At 44.8% G+C, this 27,937-nt stretch overlaps 1 protein-coding gene across 1 annotated transcript in view; it reads right to left on the minus strand.

Moving 5' to 3' along the window:
• LOC144668552 (microsomal triglyceride transfer protein large subunit-like) overlaps positions 1–27,937 on the minus strand; it is a 96,388-nt gene that overhangs the window by 31,401 nt on the left and 37,050 nt on the right. Inside the window, exons 6-7 of the mRNA XM_078530695.1 lie at positions 27,104–27,243; positions 25,778–25,925 (exon numbers count right to left, since the gene is read on the minus strand). Of these exons, the coding sequence (XP_078386821.1) occupies positions 25,778–25,925; positions 27,104–27,243 (288 nt within the window). The remainder of the gene's footprint in view (positions 1–25,777; positions 25,926–27,103; positions 27,244–27,937) is intronic.

The raw sequence follows: 27,937 nt of genomic DNA on the forward strand, positions 1-27,937 counted from the left end.
ACTGGTTAGAAAGCAAAAGGTTAAGCACTTTAGAATTCCTGAGGTTATGAAAACCGCTATATAATTGCAAGCCCTCCTTTCTTTAAAACATCATGAAGAACCATTTGGCAATGCCTTCCCTTGTTTGTTTTTGCCTTTGTAATCTGCTGTGCTTTGCTGCATTTTACATTTGGCTATATTTGCAAATAAACCTTTGCTAAAATGTTCTGATGAAGAGTCATACGGGCTCGAGATGTTAACTGTCTACCTCTCCACAGATGCTGACAGACCCGCTCGGTTTTTCCAGCAATTTTGGTTTTTGTTTCCGATTTCCAGCACCCGCAGTATTTTGCTTTTATTTTTGCTTCAATCTTTGCTTAAATGTGTTTCCAAGAAAATATTTTAAGGGAGAGTTTCTGCATTTCATTTGCCAGTAAGACAGACCCAGAAATCCACATCGTACTGTCTACCTGAATTTTACTCAGCGACACTGGACATTATATATAGGCGCACACGCACACCCCCATCACTCACGGACTCGCTCACTCACACACCGTTATAGATCTCCTGTGGCACTGCACAGAGGAAGTCAAGGTCTGCAGTGTACAGGTGAAAGGTTAAAGGTTGGGAATTAATTCGACCATGGGCAGTATCACCCCAGATTTGCACTAAGTGCGGTAGCGGGCAGGTAAAACGACACTTTACACGTCAGCCGCAATGGCAGCTTCTCACCCTGTATCGTCCCAAACCCGCCACGTTAATTATGCGTTCCAGGGAAACACGCTGTTTCCATGGCAGGTGGGCTCCCATTCGCCCGCCACGCCATAACCTTGCCGCTACATCACACCAGGCGCCATATTTAAATTCCAGCCATGCGTACACCTCTCAGCGCTTCCAGCTCATGACTGCAGACATGGCCCCGAAAGGCAAAGAGACTGCAGCCCCCCCCAGGTACAATGATGTGTCCCTTGAACACCTTTTGGATGCAGTGGGTGCTCGATGTGATGTCCTGTACCCCCTGCTCTGGTCGCAGGATGGGCAGCAACCTCACTAATCTGGCTTGGGAGGCGGTGGTAGTGATGGTCAGTGCCAACGCCCTGCAAAAGAGAACAACCACCCAGTGCCACAAGAGGGTGAATGATCTCCTCCATTCCTATAGGGTAAGTCACTCTTCTCATCACTCTCAACTCACACACTCACAAACACATCACATGTCCACAGGGATCTCACTCACTGCTGGTTCAAGGGACATCACCATTCACTCACACACTCACCGTCATTGTCCTCATCCCATCCATGGGACCACTCACCACCCACACATCTCAGGCACACTTATCATCTGGCCTGGCAGGCATCCTGCTTACACTCTCCCCATCTCTATCCACGCAGGACAAGCTGGCACACAACAACAGGGAGAGGTTGCAGACCAGTGGAGGATTGCCTGAAATCAAGGTCCTCACAGGCTTTGAAAACAGAGCCATCCAGCTGGCCGGTGAAGATCTGGACCATTCCTGTGCTGACAGTGAGGTCGGCGCTGCTCAACCAAGTGAGGATCCAGCAGTGCAACATCCATCAGACAACCAGGCTGTGAGTGATGTGTCCTGTTTCACAGGCCACTGCCATGCACTAATTATCTCCTCTTGCTTTCACAGGCACATCTGGAAAACTGCCAAGAGAGTCCATGACCCAGGGCCTCCAATCAAACTCTGAAGAAACCTCTGAAGAGGAATCTGGAGGCACCCTCCCTGAAGTCCCATCACAGCGCTCACCCACACCCTCCACCAGCGCAGAGACACACACCTCGGTGGGACCTAGCTTTAGAGTAGCCTCGGGATCACAATCTGGTGAGTACATTGCACTGTCTGAGCCACAGCAGCTGAAGGCAGGGACTTCCCAGGTTTCTGGCACTCAGAGGACTGCTGGAGGCCAGAAATTTGTTGAGTCAGAATCAGATGAGGAGCCTCTGGACTCGGTCATGTCACAGTTGCTGGAGCTGTAAAGACAAGCTCAGGAACATCAGGAAGGGATGTCCGCTGCACTCCTCAGATTACAAGGCACGATGGAGGAGTCTGTCCGTGTTCAGGCTGAGGTGATAGCTCCGGTATTGCAACGCACTGAGGTCAACACTGGCAGGATGGCGGCCGCCATGGAGACCTTGGTCCAGGACATCGCTCCTGCACTGCTGCGCGGGCTGAACTCCATCGCTGACGCCATAGTTGGCCTCCAATGGTGTGTACACGAGAAGGGTGTGGGGCAGCTCGATCTCACTCCAGCCACCCCTTCCCCTCAAGGAGTCAACCAGGGGCCCTCAGGCACCCATAGGGAGGAGGATCAGCAAGTGCACACCCCAGGGCCATCCATCCAGGTGACTCTGAGAGTGACCGGCCCACCCGAATCCCCTCTTCCTGTGACCTCAGCAGCTCCAGCTTCACAGGCCGAGGAGGGTGTCGCTGCCACACAGCAGGATCCCGAAAGCAGGCCGGGGCCCTCCAAGTCTCGGCCCTCCAGAGGACGCCTGCCAAGGTCATCACAGACAGGGTGTCACAGTCAGCAGGCTGCCTCCACCTCCACTGTGGGTGTCCAGGGAGCACCAAGACATAGCGGCAGGGTTAGGGAAGTTAAGAAGATGTAGTTGCACAGTCTGAGCATGGGTGTAGATCAATTGTAAATACTGTTCACTATTGTAAATAAACTCCCAAGACTGTCTCCCTGCCTATGGCTTCTTGTTCTGATGAACAGTGTTCGTGTCACTCAGATGTGGAACCTTTCTGCACAAGATAAAGGCAGGTGTCTTAGTCCAGGGCCTCTTCCCTGTGCTCTGTGCGGCCTTCAGACCACAGTGATGGTCCAGCCTCACACTCCCTGGACACATTACTGATGCCTGCACCTCGACGGTGCTGGTCATTGCTGCCAGGATGTAGTGGGCAGGCGCCACAGAGTTCCCTCATTCTCTCTGTGTGCTCTCAGCACCTTTAAGGTGGGGCTGGCCCCATCTCTTCAGCATCTGTGACCAGTGATGCTGTGCTCCTGAAGGGCTTAGCTGCTGAAGGCAAACAAAGGATCAGATGCTTCAAAAGTTTCATGGCTGCATCTCTATGATATGACCCTGATCACAGAGCACAAGCGAGCTGCCCTCAGCCAGACAGGAGTCAGACATTCTCAGAAGCTATGTGAAGATCTATGGAGTGTCCTCACTGCATGTCGTCATCATCCTCCTAGAATTGAGCGACTATTCGGGCCTGCACTGCATCTCCATGACAGGAGCATTCTCACAGAGGGTATGTGCGCTGCCATCAGCCAGACTGGAGACCCCCAGCTCCTGCAACTCCTCAGCCAGCTCCTCTACCCGTTGCAGCGCCAGGTTGTAAAGGGTGCAGCAGGCAATGGGATTGCGTTACAAACACTGCGGACTGTATTGCAGGGCTCCACCAGACCGGTCCAGGCACCAGAACCCCATCTTCAGCATCCCGATGGTCTGCTCCACCAAGTTGTGAGTTGCAGCATGAGCCTCGTTATACCTTCACTCGGCTGCAGTCTGAGGCCGCCGCACGGGTGTCATCAGTCATGGCCTCTGTGGGTAGCTCATGTCCCCGAGGAGCCATCCCTGCAGCTCCTGCGGACCCTTGAAGATGTCAGGGATCTGTGACCGACTGAGAATGTACAAGTCGTGCACACTCCCTGGAAACCCGTGCGCAGACCTGCAGGATGTGTTTGTGGTGGTTGCACACCAGCTGCACATTCAGTGAATGGAATCCCTTGCAGTTGACATAGTTGACTCCATGTTGGGACGGAGATCTGAGTGCAGTCAATGGCACCCTGCACCTGTGGGAAACCCGAGATCTGGGCAAATCCCAGGGCTCCTGGGTCCTGGTTTTCTTGGTCCTGAGCAAAATACATAAAGTTGTGTGTCCTCGCGAAGATAGCGTCCATGACCTCATGGAAGCATTTGTGGGTGGAGGGTTGAGATATCCCACAGAGGTCACCTGTGGAGCCCTGAAAGGAGCCACTGGCGTAAAAACTGAGGACCTCGGTCACTTTCACGGCCACTGGCAGTGGATGCCCTCTATGTCCCCGTGGTGCCAAATTTTGCGGTAGGTGGCAGATGTGACTGACCAGTTCCCTAGACATGTGTAGTCTTTGGAGACACTGGTTGTCTGTCATCTGCAGGAATGAAAGGCGCCGTCTACAGACCCCAGGTCTAGACAGGTGCTGACCAGCGATGGCTCACTGTGGCTCTTCAGCAGCGTGTACGGGAGCCTCAGCTGCCTCTTCTCCCCGAGGGTGCTGATCCTCCCTCTGCCTCTGTCGCTCTCTTCTCCATCATCTCTGCTCTCTGTACGCCACGAGGCATACGGCTATTTCACCAGGCTCCTGATGTACTCCTCCTGCAGGATGAAAGAAAGAGCCAGGTGGGTTAGCTCGGGTGGACTAAGAAGCTCCCTTGGTTAAGTCTGAAGGCCCCTTAACACATCCCGGAGAATGCTGGCCACCACTTGGATGGCCAGAGTTTAGTGTGCTGCATGGCTGCCCGAAACCCCACCCACCTCTGCCCCTCTCCAACTGACCGATTGGCAGCAGCTTTGCCCATTGGACTGCAGGCTGTGCTCTCAGCCCAGGCACAGGCATTCTCCTAACCTACACTGCAAGGCTGCGCTGTTAGCTTGAACCATGGGGGAGACTGGTTCAAACCGGGATGATGACATTGCAAGGGGCTGTGAGCGTCTCCACCAGTGACTGCTCCATGGCCAGTTTTCGCAAGGAGATTGTATAAAATTGCCCAGTTGTTCAACTGTTCTGCAGTCCACTAAAATGCTCATTACTTTGCAGTCAGTGTCTGATGGGTGAAAAGCTCTGGGGCACCTGGTGGCACCTTCATGCCTCTGCATTGCTCGAGTGGGCAGAGAAGCTATAGTTCTGACTCCAACCATTATCAATGTGGCTGCGTCTGAACTGTCCCAGCTGCAGAGGAATGGTCGCTTGATACAAGGTTTCCCTAATACTTGGCTGCTTTCCTCCCCAACACGTGTGTGTGCTCTACCTTTAACCGCAGGGCAGCCCTTGCTCCCCCACTCCTCCAACGCGCCTCAGCCTTCAAGTCCAACAGGTGACCCGGGCGAGGGCTCCGCAATGTTGTTGTGCACTCACCTCCGAGTCCCCCTCAGAGTGCAGCCTGTAACTGCACACCTTATATACGCTGTTGTGAAACGTGTCGATGTGCAATCGCGCCGACGTGGCGGGGGGACAATCCAGCGTGGGTGTGAGGCGGTGGGGGTGAGTGACTCCAGCGGGCGGGCTTTGTAATGATATGCAGATGTATTAAAATGAGATTCCCAACGTCCAAGGGTGGGAAACGCAGCCCTGCCATCGGTGAGCTGAGCGGGCGATCGCAAACTGGCTTCAAGACAGCGTGAAACCGATTTTTGGCCTTCTCGCCATGTTTGCCCGCTCACCCCGAGCACACCCGATGCCAGCGGGCACGGACGATTCTGCCGCAGGGTGCAAAGAAGTAACTTAGTCTCCATTTCCAAGTCATGCATTCTATGTTTAAACAATATTCTGATTTTATATTATAACTATATCATCTTGTTTGCAAAGTTCACACCCTTGTTTTCCTATCCCTTTGGGTGCACCCTTCTCCATCACTGTAATCTTCCCCAGCCCCAAAACCCTATGAGATAACTGCGTTCATCTAATTCCGGCCTCTTGCCAATCCCAGATTTTCACTGTTCCACCCCTGGCGACCGTGTCTTCAGCCGTCAAGGCCCTGGACTCTGAATAAACCATGTCTGCTTCTCTGCCTCTGTTTTATCCTTTAGGACCCTAATTAACTCCCGCCTCTTTGACCATCTATCCTGGTACCTCCTTATGTGGCTCTCTATCAAAATTGGTTTGATTATGCGCCCGTGAAGCACCTTGGGGAGGTCTGCAATGTTTTTGCAAGGTGCCATATAATTGAAAGTAGTTATTGTAGAAAACTCCAAAGCTCCACAATCCTCTGAGTGAAGAAATCTTCCCCCCATCTCAAGTCCTGCCTTTTAGCTTTGAGACTAGACGCCCAAGTTCAAAACTCTCCAGTCAGGCTAGAAAGGCATCTACCATGCCAAACCATATATGCATTTCAGTTAGGTCACTGCTCATTTTTCAGTGGATAGAGGCCTGTTTTATTCAATCTCTCCTCACAGGACAGCCCTTTCATCCTAGGAATTAATCTAGTGAACCTTTGTCCTCTCTGAAGCAAGTATACCTATCTTTCGATAAGGAGGCCAAAACTGTACACAGTGCTCCACATGTGGTCTGACCAAAGCTCTATCTGATTGTAGAAAGACATCCTTACTTCAAGCTCCTTGCAGAAAGGCTACCGTACTATTTGCCTTTTTAATTTCTTGCTATGCTAGCACGTTAACTACCTATGATTCATGTACTAGGACATCCAGATCCTCCCCCCCTATCCATACATAATGATCTCTCACCTTTTACTAAACAAATCCTGGTTTTCTACTTTTCCCGACCAACGTGGATAATTTTACATTTCCCTGCATTGGCCACCTACTTGCCCACTCGTTTAACCGACCTATAGCCCTTTGCAGCCTCTTTGCATCCTGCTCGCAGTTTACTTTCCCGCCTAGTTTCGCATCGGCATTAAACTTGGATGCATTGCATTCAATTCTCTTATCTAAGCCATTGATACAGATTGTAAATAGCTTGAGGTCCAAGCACCAATCCTTATGACACTCTTCTACTGTAGTTACAACCTGCCAATCTGAGAAATAGCGATCCACTCACTGTTTTCTGTTTGTTAACCAAACCTCAACCCACGCTAATATTATTACCCCAATCCCAGGAGTATTACATGATGCTTCACATCCAGGCACTTATTATGAGGACTGGTAATCCAGAGGCCCAGCGTAATCCTCTGGGGACGTGGGTACAAATCCCACCATGGCAGCTGGTGGAATTTAAATTCAGTTAATAAAACCTAATCTCAGTGATGGTGACCATCGATTGTCACATAAACCCATCTGGTTCACTAATGTCCTTTAGGGAAGGAAATCTGCTGACTTTACCCGGTCTGGTCTACACGTGACTCCAGACCCACAGCAATGTGTTTGACTCTTAACCGCCCTGTGAAACGGCCACTCAGTTCAAGGACAATATCAGGATGGGCAACAAATGTTGGCCTTGCCAGTGACATCCACATCCCATGAAAGAATAAAGAAAAAAAAGAGGACAATTTGGCCCACTGCCTGTATATAGTTGATTCTGTTCCACCATTTCTCACTTGTAGTTAGTGCTAAAAATCCAAAGGGATGTTTTTCCTTGGCACATCTCATCCCAGGCTCTGTCAAAAGCTCTCAAAGGCAACAAAATCAATCAACAAAAGCGTTCAAAAGCACAAATCGAGCCTTAAACAACATAGCGAGAACACCAGCCGTGAAACTATCTTTTTATTCGTTGGGATGATGTCATCACTGGCAAGACCAGCATCTATTGCCCATCCCCAATTGCCCTTGAGAAGGTGATGGTCACTCGCCTTCTAAGGATTATAGAATGCTTACAGCATACACAGAGGCCATTCTGCCCACTGTGTCTGTGCTGCCTCTCTGCAAGGGCAGCTCAACTAGTCCCACTCCCTCGCCTATTCCTCGTAGCTCTGCAAATTTCCCCCTCAGATAAATACCCAATTCCCTTTCGAAAGCCACGACTGAATCTGCCTCCACCACACCCTCAGGCAGTCCATTCCAGATCCTAACCACTCGCTGCACAGATAGGGTATTCATCATGTCACCTTTACTTCTTTGGCCAGTCACATTAAATCGGTGCCCTCTGGTTTTCGATCCTTCTGCCAACGGGAACAGTTTCTCGCTCTCTAATCTTTCCACACCCCTCATGATTTTGAACAGGGCTATCAAATCTCCCCTTAATCTTCTCTTCACTTCGGCGAACAGCCCCAGTTGCTTGAACCCCCGCAGCCTGCGCCCTAAGTTACCCTTAAAATAAAAATGCTGGCAACGAAAGTTAATGTCAAAATTAGGGAAAGGCACTTAAGCATCAGTGGCAGGTAGCTCAGGAATACTGAGCTCTCTTGAACCCTGCAAGAAAAATGTTATTATCAGTAAGTCCAGGGCCGTAAGGATTTGCGGGTTCTGCTTGTTCTGAAGCTTTTCTTAAAAGTGCATCACAGTTACTAATAGGCAGGTCACCTTCTACGCTGCTAATTCCGTAGCTGGGATTTTTCCAGTCCTCCTCACCACCCCCCACCCCGAGCTTATTGAAATTCCGTTTACATTGGAGGGACCGGAAGATCTTGCCGTTGTACGTGGAAAATTCCAGCCTATGAATCTATAGAGATCGTAACAAACTAGCATGTAAAAGATACCCCTGAAACAAATAATAATTGTCTTAAATCACAATATGCTACCTTTATTTTCAGGCACTATAGAACGGTAAAGCTAAGTTCACCCACCCAGAAGAAACTGAATACTCGTTTCCCTCTATTTCTTAAATGATTACATAGTTTTTCTCTTCTAATCTACTTGGATCTTCAGTTCAGTGAACAATTTGGCTGATTTCACACACACTTGGATAGTCTACCAAATACTCAGCAGTATCTCCAACATCCCTTCCACCAAACCCTGGACGCAGTATCTACTGATAGTGCTGTCTTTAACCCCTTCATGCCCCAGATTGCCAATGCAGCTGTCTATCTCTGGCTACATATTCAAACAGGATAGAGAAAACAGAGGGTCAATAAAGAGCATTAAGGAAGGGAGAGTGGAGAGAAGAACATAAAATATAGGAGCAGGAGTAAACCGTACAGACCCCCAAGCTTCTCAACATGATCATGACTGACCTTCAGACTCAACTCCAATTTCCCACCCATTCCCCATTTCCTTTGATTCTCTGAGAGATCAAAAATCTGTCTTAAATATACACAACAATGCAGAATCCATAATCCTCTAGGGTAGACAATTCCAAAGAGTCACAACCCTCTGAGAAATTTCTTCTCATCTCAGTCCTACCCCTTATCCTGAGACTGTGCCCCCGTGTTCTAGATTCCCCAGCCAGGGGTAACAACCTCTCAGTGTCCATCCTGTCAAGCCCATTCAGAATCTTGTATGTTTCAAAGAGGTAATCACCCTTCTAACCTGTGATTATAGGCCCAATTTATTCAGTGCCTCATCGCAGCACAACCCTCTTATCCCAGGGACCAAAATACTGAAACAAAAACAAAAATTGCTGGAAAAACTCAGCAGGTCTGACGGCATCTGTGGAGAGAAAGACAGAGTTGACGTTTCGAGTCCAGATGACTCTTCTTCAGAACTGCTTTTACCAAAATACTGAACCTTAACTGTGCTGCCTCCAATGCAAGTATATCCTTCCCTAGGCATGGAGGCCAAAACTGCACACAGTGTATTCCAGGTGTGGTCTCATCAAAACCCTGTACGATTGCAGCAAGACTTCCTACCTCTTGCACTCCAATCCCCTTGCAATAAAGATCAACACCCTATTTGTTTTCTGCTTGTTTGCTTGCTGTACCTGCTTGCTAACTTCTGTGTTCCTTGTACGAATGCAAGTCATTCCGAGCAACAAGATTTAAAGTTTCGCCCCTTTAAAAAAAAATTCTGCTTTTCTATTGTTACAAATAACCTCACGTCTCCTCACATAATACTCCACCTTGCTGCCCACTCGCTTGACCTTTTTGCAGCCTCTTTGCGGCCAATTACATTTCCACCTAAAACTGCACCGTCAACAAACTTGGACACGATCCTCTCAATCTCTTCATCTAAGTCCTAAACATAAGAAGTGCAGGAGTAGGTTGTTTGGTCCACCGGGCCTACTCCACCATTCCAATAAGATCATGGCAGGCCTGAAACAGGCCTCAACTCCACTTTTCTGCCTGTCCCCCAGAACCCTCAACTCCCTTGTTGTTCACAATAATATAGGCTGCCAACAACTGAGGCCACAGGGCTGATCCTAGCAGCCTTCCACCTGACAACTTGAAAATGCCCTGTTTATCCCTGCTGTCTGCTTCCAGTCTGTTGTCAAGTCCTCCTTCCATGCCAATGCATTACCCCCAACTCCATAAACCTTATCCTACAGGGTACCCTCACAAGAGACTGACGGAGAGAGAATACAGAAGTCGGTTGAAAGGAAGCACACTCGCACTCCTGGCCATTAATGTTACAAAGGCCTTTTTCTGCAGATATCCTGAAACTAGTTGCAGGTTCAGAGGCTGGGATTCTCCAGTCCTGCCCGCTGCAGGACTGGAAATTCCCACCGTGGGGTGGACCAGAAAATCCTTTCGGTGAGAGAAGTTTGTGGATTTTCAGGCGCTGGCAAATACCCAGCTCTAGGTCAAAGAAAACCAGCATTTCAAAGTACGATGAACGCTTTCAAATGCTTGGACATAAATGTACAATTAAGGAAAACAACAATAAATATATTGCCATCACTAAGCCAGTAAATAAATCATTGCAGTATCTACCGGGGAAAGAATTCCTTGGCAATCAAAGCCGTTGTTTGAGCTCTAGTCATGTTACAATAATTAATGAATGTTTGGTAATAGAACTGACAGTCATTAACAGGAGAGCAGGTGCAAGCTTTTACAGGTATCAGCTATTAGCTTCAAGGCTACAAACTAATCACAAGGTTCAGATGAAAATTGCAAAAAAAAAAACATTTAAAGTTGCCTCTGCATTTCATGCCATCGAATGTCCTTGATGGGATTACTGACTTGAAATCTCTCCCACTATTTTACATGGAGTAAATAATCCCTGGGCTATAGCCCTGCCTTCATGAGCCCTTATCCTGTGTCTTGACTGTTCATGTGGCACCTCATCAAACAACAGTCCAACAGGGACCATTGCATCCACTCTTTCTGCAGCTATGTCTTTTACTGCCCTAGAACAAGGGACCTCAGGTCCTGGGGATTTGTCAGATTTTAGTCCCTGAGGTTTCCCCAATATTTTTTCTCTGCTGATATTAATTACCATAAGTTTCTCACTCTTGATTCGCCCCTTGGTTATCCTCTATTTCTATTATGAAGTTTGTGTATTCTACTGTGAATATAGACACAAAACATCTGTTCAACATCTCTGCCTTTTCTTCTTTGCTAATTTTCTCTGTCTCTGTTTCTTAGGGACCAGTGTTCACTTTAGCTGCTCTCCTTTTTTATATGTTTGTAAACGCTGTAGATAGTTTACTCTCATATTCTATTTTTCCATATTTATCAAATTTTTGGTAGCCCTTTGCTGGTTTCTAAAACTGCCTCAATTCTCAGGCTTGCTAGTATTTTTCCAACATTACAAGTCTCTTCTTTCAATATAATACTATCCCTAGATTCCTAGTAAGCCACCGATGGATCTTTCTCACCGAATTTTTGTTCTTCAATGGAAGGTATCCTTGTCGAACATTTTTAATCGATTCTTGAAATGTTTCCCACTGTTCATTTACCATCATAACTTTTAGCCTATTTAGCAAATCAACCTTAGCCAGCTCTCCCTCACCCTCCCTCCCTCCCCCTCCCCCTCCCCCACCCAACACCCACTCCCTAAATCACCATGCTTATGTAGTTAGCTTTATTTAAGTTTAAGGTAATTGTTTTGGATTGGAGTACATCATTCTCAAACTTAATTTGGAATTCAACTGTATTATGATCACTTCTCCCCAGAGGATTTTTTACTATGAGGTTACTAATCAACCCTGCCTCATTACACAATACTAAACCTAAAGCCTCTAGTTGGTTCTACAACATATAGTTCCAGGAAACTGTCTTAAAGCATTCTATAAACTCATATTCCAGATTGCCTTTGCTAATTTGATTTGTCCAGCCTATATGAAGATTAAAGTTCCCCATGATTGTTACATTGCCTTTGCTACAAGCTCCAACTATCTATTGCTTAATGCTCGGTCCAGCCTGCACACTACTTACACCAGTGATTTCTGACACTTGTTATTTCTAATTTCCCTCCATGTTGATACTACTTCATGATCTCTTGAGCCAAGACCCTTTCTTATTAACATTCTTATGTCATCCTTGACTATCAGGGCTACTCTTCCTCTTTTTCTATTCTGCCTATCTTTTCAGAATCTTGGAATATGTATTTCCCAACCTTGGTCACCTTGTAACCATGCCTCTGTAATGCCAATTAGGTCTAATGTATATACTCAAGTAATAAGCGATCGTGTGCAAAAGTCGACCTCTGACTTTTGGCCAAAGAATCATATACTTCATGCAAAAGATAACCTCAGACGTTCCAAGGACACCCCGCACTGACTCAGCTCGCTACCCCATTCTGCGTTCAGAGGAACGCGGTAGAGACCAGGGTCCGATGCAGGGGTTTTCTGATCTACCTGCATCGGTGTTAGATCACAGAGTGCAATTTGCCCACTGAGATACCAGGGAGTTTTAGTTTAATTTCACGTTAAAGTGATGGTGGTAGGATTGGGGCTAACTGCAGAGTCAGTGTACATCAGCCTAAGAGGTAACTGTGTGAAGTAACCAGATGGCTGTGTGAGCTACGAGCATTGGTAGTTGAAAGTAAGCCCCTTAAAAACATTACCCATGTAAACATTACCCTTAACTTTTTGCCTAAAAATGGGCCTGAAAAATTTGGCTTTTACACCAGTTTATACAGTAAGCCACTTATCTCTACTTGAGCCACTAGTTCATCCATTTTATTACGAACGCTTCACACATTCAGATAAGGAGCTTTGAATTGAATTTTTTTTTACTATTATTTACATCGACCTTTAATCTCAAATGTACTATTACCGTTAAACTTGTTAGGGAAGGAAACAGTTAAAGCAGTTCAATTGCTAATTACTAGGTTGTTTAACTAAGTACCCATTCGGCTGTGTAAAAGGGATAACAGCTGAGACTAGTGGGGTCTGTGGAGAGTTTTATGATAAACAATAAAGCTCAGTCTGAAGGAGTTTATCTTGATTTTGGTCTTCATTTCTAAACAACTATCGGAACTTAACAGTGGGAGCAGAGAATGGTTCCTGCTTGTAAGTTAGAAGATTGGAAACTAAGCTTTCTTTGGACAACAGACTGTATTTGGAGTTAACCTTATGAGCAGAGTGGTTTTGAGTCACTCAAGAAAAAAAGGCTGAATCAAAATGTAGAGTGTCGGGGTATAATTACCCACCGATGTTTTCTGAGCTTCAACCATATGATCAAAGGAAAAATGTAACCATGTGGACACGGGTTACGTCTTTGCCAAAGGAAAAAACAGGGAATGGCCTTTGCACTTGCGCTACCGTACGAAAGCAAAATAAGATGTCAAGTATTTTTGGAGTTGGAGCCTGAGCATTTGGACACAGGTGAAGTTTCGGAAACTTAATTAGATTTTACGGATAAGATCTGTCAAAAAGATTTCTAAATTTGTCAGAATCGGACCATTTGGACAAGTTAGAAATTTGGAAGAAAGTTCCATAGAAGATTCCATAATGGAATTCAGTCGGCTATATGCAAGATTGCAAAAGTTCTGCCTAGAAATCCCCCAATTGGTGCTGGTGTTCAAGTTACTAGACTGTGCCAAGGTATCAAATATGGACAGGATTCTAGTTCTAACGGGAGTTAAGTTTACAGAAAGACACACACTGCTAGAACAGACATTAGAAGCTCTTAAAAAAAAATTCCCCGGAAAACATTCCCTCCCGGTAGCGTTCATGGTGCAAATGGGCCATTCGGCAGTAAGACAGAAAATGGAGGATACAATGTTAACAGGATGGCGAGATCGTTTAGAAACAGGACGCAGGCGTCAGTACGAAAGGAGATTTGTAACTGGAAATAATGGGGACAGAAACACCTTGGACAATTATGGCAGGAGGAAAGAATTAGGGACTTACGACAAAAGAACGAACCCCAGAAATGCCCAGGTTGTGGTCAATTGGTGTTTAAGATGCGATTCAAAATACCATTATGCAATGAACTGTCCTAAATGATGTAATAAGATGTTCAAAATTAAACATGAGACAGAAGATTCAGAAGAAGAAGGTGGAGATATTGATCGAAGAGAGGGCATTGTATTAGCTACAAGAAGTTTCAGCCCAGTGATGAATGTCTTGGTGGCAGAGTCCTTCAACTGTGCGGCGCTAGATAGCGGATGCACATCTACAGTCTGTGGAAAAGACTGGTTAAAATGGTATCTGGACTCCTTAAATGACAAGGACCGGAATAAGGTTAAAGAATTTGAGTTCCGCCGGTTTTAGATTTGGAGCTGATAATACCCTAAAATCTTTAAAAAGGGTAGTGATTCCCTGTAAGATAGCTGGAGTCAATCATTTCATCAGCACGGACTTAGTGTCTAGTGAAATACCATTACTATTGGGCAGTCCACCGATGAAGAAAGTACAAATGAAGCCGGACATGGAAAATGACAAGGCCATTGTATTTGGAAAACCTGTGGATTCCTTTAATGAAACCTAACTTTTCAACTAAGGAGATTAAAGAAGTATTACTAGCGTCAGGGGATAGGAATTTGGAAGGCAAAAAGCAAGTTGTGTTTAAAATTGTATCAGAAGTTTGCCCACCCTTTTTCGCAAAGATTAAAAGTTTTGCTAAGGGTTGCAAGAATCAGGAATGTAGAGGACGCTAAACTTATAGAGGAGATAAGCGATAGATGTGATGTAAGTAAGAAATACAGGAGGACACCGTCACAGTCGATAGTGAGTGTACCTTTAGCAAGGGATTTCAATGAAGTTGTGGTGATGGATTTAAACGTGTGGGATCAAGAAAAGGACATTTTTATTTTACATTTCGTAGATTTGGCGACAAGGTTTAGCCAGGCGACAATCATATACAGTAAAGAAAATAATTGTGGATCAGGTAATGGAGGAGTGAATAGGGACTGGATTGGGACCACCAGCGAGATTCTTCACTGATAACAGAGGGGGGGGGGAGTTTGCTAACGACGTGTTCTGGGATATGTGCAAAAACATGACTATAATAGTTATGAACACCACAGCTGAAAGCCCCTTTAAATTAACATCAGCTCTAGCATTGGCTGTCCATGCCAAGATTTCACTGCAGATGTTTGGGGGCTATAGTTCATATCAGTTGGTTTTTGGTAGAAATCCAAAAATTCCTTCAGTCCTGAGTGATCGTCCCCCAGCTTGGGAGGGAACTACGATCAGTTCTATCTTTTCAGAGCATTTAAACGCACTACATGTGAGTAGAGGAGCGTTCCTTAAAGCCGAAGTTTCAGAAAGAATTCGGTGAGCTCTAAGACGCGATTTATGTCCATCGGAAACTATTTTCAATCAGGGAGACATGATGTCCTGTAAGAGAGAAGGGAAGGCCCGGGAAAGATTATAGGTAAAGATGGTAAAACAGTCATTTTACAACATGGGAACCAGACTATTCAGGTACACTCACCAAGGTTAGTTGGCGCGGACTGCAAATTTGCGGGTTAGGAAAGTGTAGGAAGGGACGAGGAACCATGTACTTCTCATACCCGTATGTTGTATGATTGTGAGGACCAGGTAGCTGAAACTGACAGGGTATCTGAAGATGGAGACAATAATTCAGATGAAAAAGATTAGGCAATTTGTCCCAGAGGACAACTGCCAAAAGCTGGCACTAAAGTTACATACTTGCCAGAAGGGGCCAGTCAATGGCGGGATGCGACAACTGTAGCTAGAGCAGGGAAGGCCACTGGAAAATATAAAAATTGGTTAAATGTACGAGATAAAGGACAGAAAGTTAGGCCTATGGATCACGAAGTACAAAAATGGAAGGTGTGGAAATGCAGTATCAGTTCAGACATTGGGTCTGGGAGTGAACATGTCTCTAGGGAGAGATCGTGAACTGTTGAAAGAACATCTATAAATGGGAGAGGGAGGTCAAACAGTAACAGTCTGGAGCATGATAGAAGGCAGGATAGGGGGCATAGCTTAACAAGGTCAAGGAATATGGCACAGATTGGTAACGCTACAAGGGGCAGAAGCCCATGCGATCGAGAAGTCTTAGTAGCCTCAAACAAATTAGACAATAAATTAATAAAGGATGCCAAACAGCAAGAACTACATAGTTGGAAAGAATTTGGGGTATACACAGAGGTGCCAGATAGGGGACAACCAGCTCTATCTCATACATGGATATGCACGGAAAAGGTGCTTCCTGATGGGACTTATAAAGCTAAAGCCAGGCTAGTGGCACCAGGGTTTGAAGAAAAATTGGGTGATCGGGATATAAGAGTAGATTCACCTATGGCAAGGAGAGTTATGCTGAAGATCTTTTTAGCTCTATTAGCCAAAAATGCTTGGGAATGTTAAGTCCACTGTTATTAAAGCTGCTTTTTTGCAGGGACACCAACTTCAAGTTTTTCTCCGTCCACTAAAAGAGGTGCCAAACGTAGAAGGAACTTTCTGGAAGCTAAATAAATGTGTATACAGTTTAAATGATGCCTCCAGAGTTTGGTATTTCTCAGTGAGGCCAGTTTTGTTAAAGTTGGGCTCTCTTCAGTTGGAAGCAGACCCGACAATGTTTTATTGGCACCATGGAGGGAAACTTGCAGGCATCTTTATGATGCATGTAGATGATTTTTTTTGTGGGGTGGTAGTAGTGAATTTGAAACAGTTGTCATTAGTGGGCTCAGAATGGAGTTTAAAATTGGAAGTCAGGCATCTGGTGTGTTTAAGTACAGTGGATTGGAAATCAGGCAGAGCGGATCACATGCGCTTTTACATCAGCAATCCTACTTAGAGAATATCAATCATATTGCAGTTAGTCATGGTAGGGCCTCCCAGAAAGATACAGTGGCTTCTGAAACATGAAAAGAGGAACTCAGGAGTCTAACTGGGCAACTCAATTGGCTGGGCAAACAAACAAGGCCAGACGTCAGTTTTGACATTTTGGAATTGGGCACTAAAACGAATGATGAAGGTTGAAGAAATCATTCGGGCAAACAAAGCATTAACAAAATTAAAAATGGAGCAGTGCATTTTGAACTTCCCATCTTTGGGTGATGTTAGAAAAATGAAACTGTGTTCAGTGATGCGTCCTAAGCAAATCTATGTGATGGATTTTCGAGTGCGGGAAGATTTATAATATTTCTCATGGGGGAAAAAGGCAAATGCTGCCCTTTGGCCTGGGAATCTTAAAAAGATACAAAGAGTTGTGAAAAGTACATTGGTAGCGGAGACTCTCGCCCTTGTTGAGGCAGTAGATATTCATAATATCAAAGATATTGGCAGAAAAGTTTTAAGTGGAAAAGGGCATTCAGGAATGGTACCTATCATTGATAATAAGTCACATTGGGGAAAATGTTCACGTTACAAAGTGCATCAAAGAGATGAGATTGCGAATTGACATTGCAAGCTTAAAACGGATGCTCGAGAATAAGGAGATTGCCAAGATCAAATGGACTGATAGCAGCTACCAATTATCTGACTGCTTCACCAAAAGAAGAGCGAGCTCCAAGAAGTTATTAGAGATCTTCAAAGAGAGACGTCTTTTTCTTTCAAGAAAAAATACTTCTTTTGTGTGGACATATCTAGACATGTGTTCTGTTTTTTAAGGAGGGGAATGAAATGAAAAATATACTGATGTTTGTTATAACCATTAATTTTTTTTTGTATGATTTATATAAACTTAGTGGTTACTCTCTTTTTAAGAAGAGGGGAATCTATTAGGGAAGGAAACAGTTAAAGAACAAAACAAAAACAGAATTACCTGGAAAAACTCAGCAGGTCTGGCAGCATCGGTGCAGAAGAAAAGAGTCGACGTTTCGAGTCCACATGACCCTTCAACAGAGTTAAAAAAGTTCAATTGCTAACTATTAAGTTGTTTAATTAAGTACCGAATTTGTTGTATAAAAGGGATAACAGCTGAGACTAGTGCTGTCTGTAGAGAGTTTTATGATGAGCATTAAAACTCTGTCTGAAGGAGTCTGTATTGGTTTGGGTCTTCATTTCTAAACAACTATTGGAACTTAACAAAACTCTCTGTCCCTTCTTGATCCACTCAAATAACTACACTGCTTTATTTTCGCAACTTTCCCCTTCAGGTTTTTAAGGCCTGGGCTTTTGTTTTGAGCTGGGGAAACATGGGTCGGGCCTGTTCGTGTCTTCCAAAACCCAAGCCTGCCTCTGAATCCCACTGTCACCGTATTTTAGTCTCTGAGACGCGCGCACAGGGAGGGGTCGGGTTTTTTAAGCTGCGATGCAGCGCAGGAGGAGTGTGGGTGCACATGTGGGATGGTTAGGAGGCCCACGGTTCTTGGGGACAGCAGCCCAGTTCCCAGCATTTTCCTTTTTCTCCCTAAACCTCAGCCACTCCCACCCCCCATTTCCCGTCCATGCCCCCTCACATCCTCCATGCCACCCATGCCCCCTCCATGTCTCTCATCAATCCTCCACAGCCACTAATCCAGTAATCACGATGGGCAGACCTCAGGATGTCTTTGAAATGGACATTTAAAAAATAAACTTCTAACAATCTAATAAAGCTGCCTTTCAAATACACTTCACGCTGAAAAAAAACTCTTAATTCATAAAAGCCATTCAAAAAATGTTAAGTCCCCTCAAGTGGTCAGTCTGTTGCAAACACAAACAAACACTTATTCATTTGCCGCATCAAAAGACATATACTCCTTTAGTAACCTCTTAAAACTGTCAATCAAAAGGTGAACACAATCCCCTGCTGAGATAAGTAGTTCTGTAGTTTTTGAAACTCAGCCAAGGATTCATAATATCCAGAGCAATCAAAACAAACCATTGCTGCTCACAGGCAATGCAACTGAAAGACCAGATGGTACTTCATTTCCATTTCAAAATAGATTACCTGTCAATTAATGAAGTGGTGGCTAGGTCTTTTTAAACTTTCAACAGCAGGACATTTTTTTTTCAAATTTAAAGACCCGATGTTTAAATCACAATCCAAAACATGATAGGTTTCCTAGCATATTTTTCTACAGTTTTGAATGGACAATGGCTTTTTCTCCAATGAGAAAAGTACTCTAATGTACCTCAATACTTAAACAATGCTAGTCAATGTAACGGACAGAGCCCTATGATGAATCATTGCAGTTAAAACACATCTACATCACAATACAGAATCTAATAGTGCCGTTTGAAGATGTCAAACCATTCAACACCTACCTGCCAGAATGTTCTCAACTCATCAGCAGGCTTCCCCCAGTGGTTTCAAACTCACCGAGGCAGGTTTCCTATCGGGCTTCCAAAACACGCACCAGTACACGGAAAATAGCAAGGGAGGGGTTGAAATTTAAATTTGCTTCAGGGCTGACAACGGCAAACCTGACCTCGGAAGAGGTACATCCTGGGTCATTCAAGGCACCAAGGCATTCCTGACCAGTGGAAATGCCACACAAAAAGTAGCACGGAGTTGGGGAGGGACTGCAATTTGAAAATGTTGCCAAAAGATCTAAGTTTTTCTTTCTTCTCAACCACATTCCTGTCTCCATCGCCAGACAAGGACCTGGGGTTAAATCTCCCTTCCCTTGACCCCCTCCCCTACCTGCTTTAGTTTAAAGCCCTATCCACATCCCTAGTTGTACAATTTGCCAAGATACTAATCCCAGCCAGTTTAAGTGCAGCCCACCTCAACAGGACAGCTCCCTCTTTCCCCAGTGGTGGTGCCATTGCTTCATGAGCCAAAACCTCTTCGTCACACATCGCTCCTTGACCAACGCATTTATGTCTCTAATCTGCTTGACCCTCTGCCACTTGGCCTGTGACTCAGGTAACAATCTAGAGAGTTTTACTTTTGAGGTTCTGTATTTTAATTTGGACCCTAACTCCTTAAACTCTCTCAGTACAACGTCATTCCTAGTTCTACCTATCCCGTTGGTTACTATGTGGACCATGACAACAGGATCCTCCTCCTCCCCCCTCCCATTCCAAGTTCATCTCCAGTTATGAGGAGGTGTCCTTAAACCTGGCACCAGGCAGGCAACACAACCTTCGAAACCCATGGTTACTGCTGCAAAGAACAATATCCATTTTCCTGACAATTCTGTCCCCATTCAGTACCATAGTCCTTTTCACTCTCCCCACTTGAATGGCTTCCTATACCAATATGGTCAGTTTTCTGGTCCACCTTGCAGTCTTTGTTTTCATCTGCACAGGTAGCAAGTACCTCATACCTGTTGGTCAAAGTCAAGGGCTGAGGCTCCTCCTTCACTACATGCCTGATCCCATACATCCCACATCTGCCTAACTCACGGTCGCATCCTGACCATTCACCAATGCTGCAGTTCTACTTAACATAAGGGCTGTGACTGCCTCCTGGAATAAAGCATCCAGGTAATTCTCCCCTCCCATAACGTCTGCAGCTCAGGCTTCAGCTCAACAACTCTGAGCTGAATCCCTCAAGCCGAAGAGACCTACCTCAGATATGGTTGCCCAGGATCGCAATGCTCTTCACTAGGGGGAGAGGGTGGCATAGTGGTGATGTCGCTGGGCTTGTAATCCAGCGACCCAGGCCAATGCTCTGGGGACATGGGTTCAAATCCCACCACAACAGCTGGTGGAATTTGAATACAGTTAATAAATCTGGAATATAAAACCAGTCTCAGTAATAGTGACCATGAAACTACCACCGATTGTCGTAAAAACCCATCTGGTTCACTTAGGGAAGGAAATCTGCCGTCCTTAACTGGTCTGGGTGACTCCTGACACACAGCAATGTGGCTGACTCTTAACTGCCCTCTGAAGTGACTTAGCAAGGTCAGTTCAAGGGCAATCAGGGATGGGAAACACATGCTGTTCTTACCAGCGATGCCCACATCCCATGAAAGAATAAAGGGAAATGAAACAAACTCCCTAATGCTGCAGTTACAGCACATCACCAACTCTGCCGTGTCTGTTCAACCTTCCTTAATTATCAGATTAGTTAATTAATTAGTTACTAATTCAGTAAAATAAGCTACAGTCCCCTGGCTTAAAATGAAAAGGAAAACAAAAAGAAAATACCAGTTACTTGAGGTGAAAAAAATGTGCTAAAAATGAAGGGAGTAGCGAAACAGGGAGAGAGAGAAAGAGAAATGGAGGAGACACAAAAGTGAAGGATGAAGAGAAATAGAGACAGGCGTTAAGAAGGAGAAAAAGACAAGTGAACAAGAAAGAAAGCCTGATGGAGAAAGAGACAGAGATAGAGAAAGAAAGAGAGCAAGAGAGAGAGAGACAGACAGAATGAGAGAAAGGAAGAAAGAGAGAGACAGACAGAACGAGAGAGGGAGAGGGACAGACAGACAGAAGTAGGAGGAAGGAACACACACGCTCACTTTCACTGCTGACCTCTGCCTTTAATGTCACAAAATCATTTTTTTTGCAGCTACCTTGAACTTAATTACAGGTTCATGGTTTTTGGCGATGGAAACGTGTAGATTAACCAATATCCATCTCCAGATCAAAGGAAGCCAGCATGTCTTTGACCTTCTTTGTCATTAGTTTTGGCATTTCAAAATGTGATGACTATTTACAGGACTCGTAAACAGATGTACAGTTAGAGAAAACAACCAGAGAAATGTATTGTTATCATTAAAACAGTAAATAAATTATTGCAGGGCCCGTTGGAGAAAGAACCTCTTGGCAATCAGGGCAGATAACAGTTGCTGTTCGAGTTCTAGTAATACCACAATAATTAATGAATGTTTGGTAATTGAACTGACAGTCATTAACAGGAGAACAGACCAAAACCTGAACTGAACTGTATTTTTACAGGTATCAGCTATTAATTTCAAGGCCACAATCTAATCTCAAGGTTCAGATGAAAGCTCTGTAAAAAAAAAATCATCTAAACTTTACTATTGGATTTCATGTCATCGAATGTCCTTGATGGGATTACCGACTTGAAATCTCTCCTGCTATTTTACATTGATCTAAGGGCTACAGCTGTAGGAGGATAAGGCAGGGAGGAGAGATTATGGTCTTATATTTTCTGAGGGATTGAAAGGCATAATATAAAAATAAGCTCTCTCTTCGGCTCCCTAATAATTGCATCTGATGGCTCTGTCCGTTGTTGGTTTCTTTGCCAAAGTGTGCCGATTGAAGGTATTGCACTGACTTTATAATCATTGATGCAAAATGCTTGGTTGGATCCAATACTCTACTTTGAATTGAAATTAGAAATTTCCCAGGGTGGACGTGGGAACAAAAGCGTGGCCTCCAAGCTCTTCAAGCGTATTGCGTACCTTAACATGTACCCAGTAGCACTTAGAAGCAGAGTACAGCTTAAAGTGGGATGGTCTGTACCTCTGAGCTTTCCCAGATGATGACCTTGGAGTTAAATACTCAACTTGCTGGCCGGATATAAAACTGCCCTTCTGATAGGCTGCCTGCTGCTGCCAATGCCCGCAGTTTGTGTTCCAAAGGGTGAGAGAAATCAGACAGCTTCTATAGTGGGCAAGCGAACCACAAATACCCCTGCTTATATCCAGCCAGTAGCAACATTTATATGCTAAGATAAAAGCAAAAAACTGCAGGTGCTGGAATTCCGAAACGAAAACAAAAATACCTGGAAAAACTCAGCAGGTCTGGCAACATCTGCAGAGAGGAACACAGTTAACGTTTCGAGTCCGTCTGACTCTTCACCAGAAGTAAGGAAAAATAGAAAAGCGGTGAAATATAAACTGGTTTAAGGGGGGGGTGGGACAAGTAGAGCTGGATAGAGGGCCAGTAATAGGTGGAGATTGCCAAAAGATGTCATAGACAAAAGGACAAAGAGGTGTTATATAAGAAGTGTATATCACCACCATCAACACCTCTTTGTCCTTTTGTCTATGACATCTTTTGGCTATCTCCACCTATCACTGGCCTTCTATCCAGCTCTATCTGTCCCACCCCCCCTTAAACCAGCTTATATTCACCTCTTTTCTATTTTTCCTTAGTTCTGGTGAAGAGTCATACGGACTTGAAATGTTAACTGTGCTCCTCTCCGCAGATGCTGTCAGACCTGCTGAGTTTTTCCAGGTATTTTTGTTTTTGTTAACAACATTTATATGGTCCATTTAATGTAGCAAAATGTCCTAGGGTGCTTCACAGTAATGTTAACCAATAAACTGTGACTCCCATCCACATAAGATGATGTTAGGACAGGTGGCCCAAAAGCTTGATCAAAGAGGTAGGTTTCATGGTGTACCTTTTAAGAGCAGAGGGAGAGAGTTTTAGGGTGGGAATTCTAGACTTTACGGCTGAAGATATGGCTGCCACTCGTGGAGCGATTAAATTCCTGGATGCCCAGAATTGTAGGAGCACAAAGTTGCTGGAGGGTTGGAGGGCTGGAGGTGATTAAAAAGATAGGGAAAGGCAAGGCCATGAAGCACTTCGAACACAAAGATGAGAATTTTAAACATGATGGCAATGCCAAACCAGGAGCCAATGTAGGGCAGCGAGTACAGGGGTGATGGGTGAACAGCAGGTTGAAAACATACCACAGTCGCTCCCATGTGGTGATGTACTTCAAGCCAACTGCCAATGGCTGGAACTGAACAGGTTGGTCAAAATGTGACTGACAGGTGGCTAGGGTAGGGGTACAAGAGATAGAGCAAGGGGTAATACCATGAAATTCTGGTTGAACTTCAGACTGCTTTAACAATGGAATATTAGTTTAGATTGAGGTGGAGCAAAATTCCAACACTTCTCAGCTGATACCGTAACCTCTAATCACAGCTTCATCTCAAAAGCAGAACAAAGAATTCAAGATGCAAGCTTTTGAATTAACTCAAAGATAGCATCTGACTTTACAGAATGGAATTGGCACAACTACAATGACAAAAAAGGCCAAGGGCAGTGCCGAGAGAACCAAGGCTGTTCCATACTTCCCCCTACTCATTATTAAGTCATAAACCTTCATCCTTGGGAAGAAAGCAGATGACTGCTGACCACATACTGATTATATACGGTGGAGAAACTGCATTTACAAATATTGCACTGACATGTTCAAATTATTTCGTCCGCAACAATTGAGTTGTAAAAATGTAATAAATGATTTAATCTTAATTCCATGATGCATTCAGTTGCCCTCTTTTACACAATTGATACAGGGTACAAAAACTACTTTTCCTGACAGCAATCAGCTCCAAGGCACCTTTCGTATTGCTCTGAAAACTCATCAAATGGTATAGCTTTGGCAAACGATATGGACAGTGTAGAAAAAAGGTGAAATTAGAATCAGAGGAGGGAAGGTTACTGTTCTTACCATCGATTGATCAAACCAGCGTGCAAAAATTTCTAGCAAATCTAACAGCTGCTTTCAATGTGATGTTAAGAGGATTCAAGAGAACACAATTTGCGAACCAGTGTGGCCAGGGTCTCACTTTAATCACATGCAGATCAGGAACTCGACTATGGAAGCCCACAGCAATCACAGCCGCGTAGTTTTCACTGCCTGTTCAGATTAACAGTGGAAGACCATTTCCATTGTTTGGTGAATCAGCAATGAGCGAACTCAAGGGCTTTACAAGAACCATAATGCAGGAAGTTAGAAGCATTTGATTTCAGATAAAGAGTTTTTAGAAAAAGAAATTGTTTACCATAAGAATCCATTGAAAGAAAGGAAGTTTTGCATTAATACAGCACCTTTCATAATCTCAACATGTTCCAAAGTGCTTTACAGACAAAGAGCTCCTTTTTTTGAATTATAGCCACTATTGAAAAGTAGAAAGTGCGACAGCACATAGCAGTCCCACAAACAGCAATGAGATAATGACCAGATCATTTGTTTTTGTGTTGCTGAGGGATAAATATTGACCAGAACATCGGAGAGAACTCTCCTGCTTTCCCTTGGATAATGTCATGGTATTTTTACGTCCACTTGAGCGGACAGTTTAACGTCTCATCTGAAAGATGGCATCTCCGGCAGTGCAGCACTCCCTCAGTACTGCACTGAGGTGTGGGCCTGGAACGTGTGCCCAAGCCCCCGGAGAGGGAGGTGAAAACCATATAAAACATCAAAGGTGGCATTTGTCCTAATATCTTCTTACATGGTTCTGTTGGTTGTTAGCATTTCTACAAAGCGTCTTGGGATGTTTTAATATGCTAAAGGAGCAATATATGTAAGCTGTTATCATCTGTTGTATGATCCAGTGGATAAAATACCATTTCACACCGGAAGGCATAATGGCCACGGTTTAAGACCTAAAGCCAGCTCTGTCAAAGAAGGTCAGCAAACAGGGTACAACATCTACTCACAGTATCACAGAAGCTTTACAGTGCACAAGGAGGCCATTCGGCCCATCGAGTCTGCCCTGGCTCTCTGAAAGAGCATTCCACCTGGTCCCACTCCCCTGTTTTATCCCCGTAATCTTGCACATTCTCTCTTTTCAGGTAGCAATCCAATTTCCTTTTAAATACCTCGATCGAACCTGCCTCCACCACCCTCTCAGGAAGTTTGTTCCAGACTCCAACCACCCTCTGGGTGAAAGAATTTATCCTCACATCACATTTACTCCTTTTGCCAATTATTTTGAATCTGTGCCCTCAAGTTCTTTATGTTCTCTTGAGTGGGAACAGTTTCTCACTATTTACCCTGTCCATAACCCCTCAGGATCTGGAATACCTCTATCAAGTCTCCTCTCAACCTTCTTTTCTCCATGGAAAACAGTCCCAACCTCTCCAATCGATCCTCATAGCTACAGTTCTTCATCCCTGGAATCATTTGTGTGAACCTCCTCTGAACTCTCGTCAATGCCTTCACATCCTTCCTCAAGTATGGTGCCCAGAACTGGACGCAGTGCTCCAATGAAGCCTAACTAGCGTCTTATACAAGTTCAACATGACCTCCATAGTCATCAAACTTGTGATGTTAGGACACAGTGTGGATACTTACAGGTGTACGGACTTTAAAGGGTGCCTTCTCCAAACTCCCAGTCAGAGGTAAGGGTATATAGGTCCCGAGGCTGTGTAGTGCTTCCAAAAGATTGTTCCCATAAAATTCTCCGGGCCTTTGTTCTGAAGTCAAGTAGTGAAGCTGCTGTCTGTGGCGAGAAATAATCGCTTCGGTCAACTGACTCCCGCTTCAGACAAGGAGGGTGAAAACATATTTGGCACATAAGGAGCAAATGAAACAAACCACTATTTGCATTGAAAAGCAACATGCATTAAACGAACATTTGAGGACGTGGGAATACCAACCCAAACAGCCCCGCAAAAATCTGGCCTGCTGCCCACTTCTCAACAAACAAACAAACTTCCCGGTATCAGGACCGGAGTTCCTCCACTCTACAAATCAGAGCAAAATAGAGCCTCATCCCCTGCACCTGATCTTCTGCTCCTGCATCGTACAGAGGCAGGAGGTAAGTGGAACAACGCACACTGAATCCCCTATTTTCTTTGCCTTGCCATTTGGCAGCTCTCTCTGGCGATGCTGAGTGAAGTGATTTCAGTTGGGACGTTAAAATTGGCCCTAACGTTATTGGCATATGACTGAATACCTGGAGGGTTGAAGAAAAACACTGGGAGAAAAATCAGGTTTCTTTTTGTAAAAAATCGTTCACAGGATGTGGCATCACTGGCTAGGTCAGCGTTCATTGCCCACCCCCCCTGAACTGAGTGGCTTTTTAGGCACTGGATGCCTTCATGCACTGGCATACTCAGCCCTCCTCAGGGTTGAAATGAAGGCATCATTTTGGATGGAATGACATTGGGCGGAAGGCTGGTTTTCAACACGGTTTATCCATTCAACCACAACTTATATTTATAACAACACCTATAACAACTCAAATTTAAGATTTAAGTCACATTACCTGCCGGCAAACAGAATGCTCATTTCTGAAATCTGGCGCCCTTTATGGGAAGTACTTGCATTTATATGGCGCCTTCCGTGACTGCAGGATGTCCCAAAGCCCTTTACAGCCAATGAAGTACTTTTGAAGCATAGTTACTGTTGTAAAATGGGGGTAACCAGGCAGCCATTTTGTGCACAGTCAGGCCCCACAAACAGAGAAATACTCTTCTGTGTCGTGTTAGGTAGGGGATAAATGTTGGCCAGGAAATCGGGAGAACTCCCCTAATCTTTGAGCAGTGCCGTTGGCTGAAAGGGCAGATGAAGCCTGGATCGTATCCATGCAGGGGTGCACACAAGTACTGCACTTTTACAGTAACCTTATCCTTCCATTCCACAGCTACACACAAGAAGAAGTGAAATTTGGCAAACCTTGAGCTGATCTTGGCACCAATTGTCGATTGAAGATTGAGGTTGACCACGTGACTCTCCTCAGTGACAGCTGTTTTGATAACACCATTCTCCACAGAATAAAGACCTTTACAGGTGGGCTGCCACTGAACTCCCAGAACCTTGAATGAAAGGCCAACATTTTTTTTTTTATCAAACATCTGCTTTGACTAACAGAAAACTGAAGGACTTCTAAGTTTCTGAAATGCACATCATGTTGGAAGAGCTGACGGCTTTCCTTTGGCATTCTATGAATTAAAGCAGTTGGACTGGGGAAAGGTAACTGCAGTCGACCACGAACATACAAACATAAAAAACAGAACAACGGGTAGGGCCTCTCGACCCCTCGAGCCTGCTCAGCTATTTAATAAGATCATGGCTGATCTGAACATGGTTTCAACTCCACATTACTGCCTGTTCCCCATAACCCTCGACTCCCAGTTCAGCCTTGAATATATTCAATGACCCAGCCTCCACAGCTCTGTGCGGTAGTACATCCCAAAGATTAACAACTCGCTGAGAGAAGAAATTCCTCCTCTTCTCCATCTTAAACTGTGCCCCCTAGTTTTAGATTCCGCCACAAGGGAAAACATTCTCTCAACATTTACCCTGTCAAATGCCCTCAGGATCTTATATGTTTCAAGAAGGTCATCTCTCATTCTTCTAAACTCCAATGAATTTAGGCCTAACCTCCTCAAACTTTCCTCGCAAGGCAACCCCTTCATCCCAGGAGTCAAATTAGTGGGCCTTCTCTGAACTACCTCCAATGCAAGTATATCCCTCCTTGGGGAGATGGTGACATAGCAGCAATGCCAC

Source organism: Cetorhinus maximus, chromosome 27 (assembly GCF_964194155.1).
Source record: "Cetorhinus maximus chromosome 27, sCetMax3.hap1.1, whole genome shotgun sequence".
NCBI lineage: Eukaryota > Metazoa > Chordata > Chondrichthyes > Lamniformes > Cetorhinidae > Cetorhinus > Cetorhinus maximus.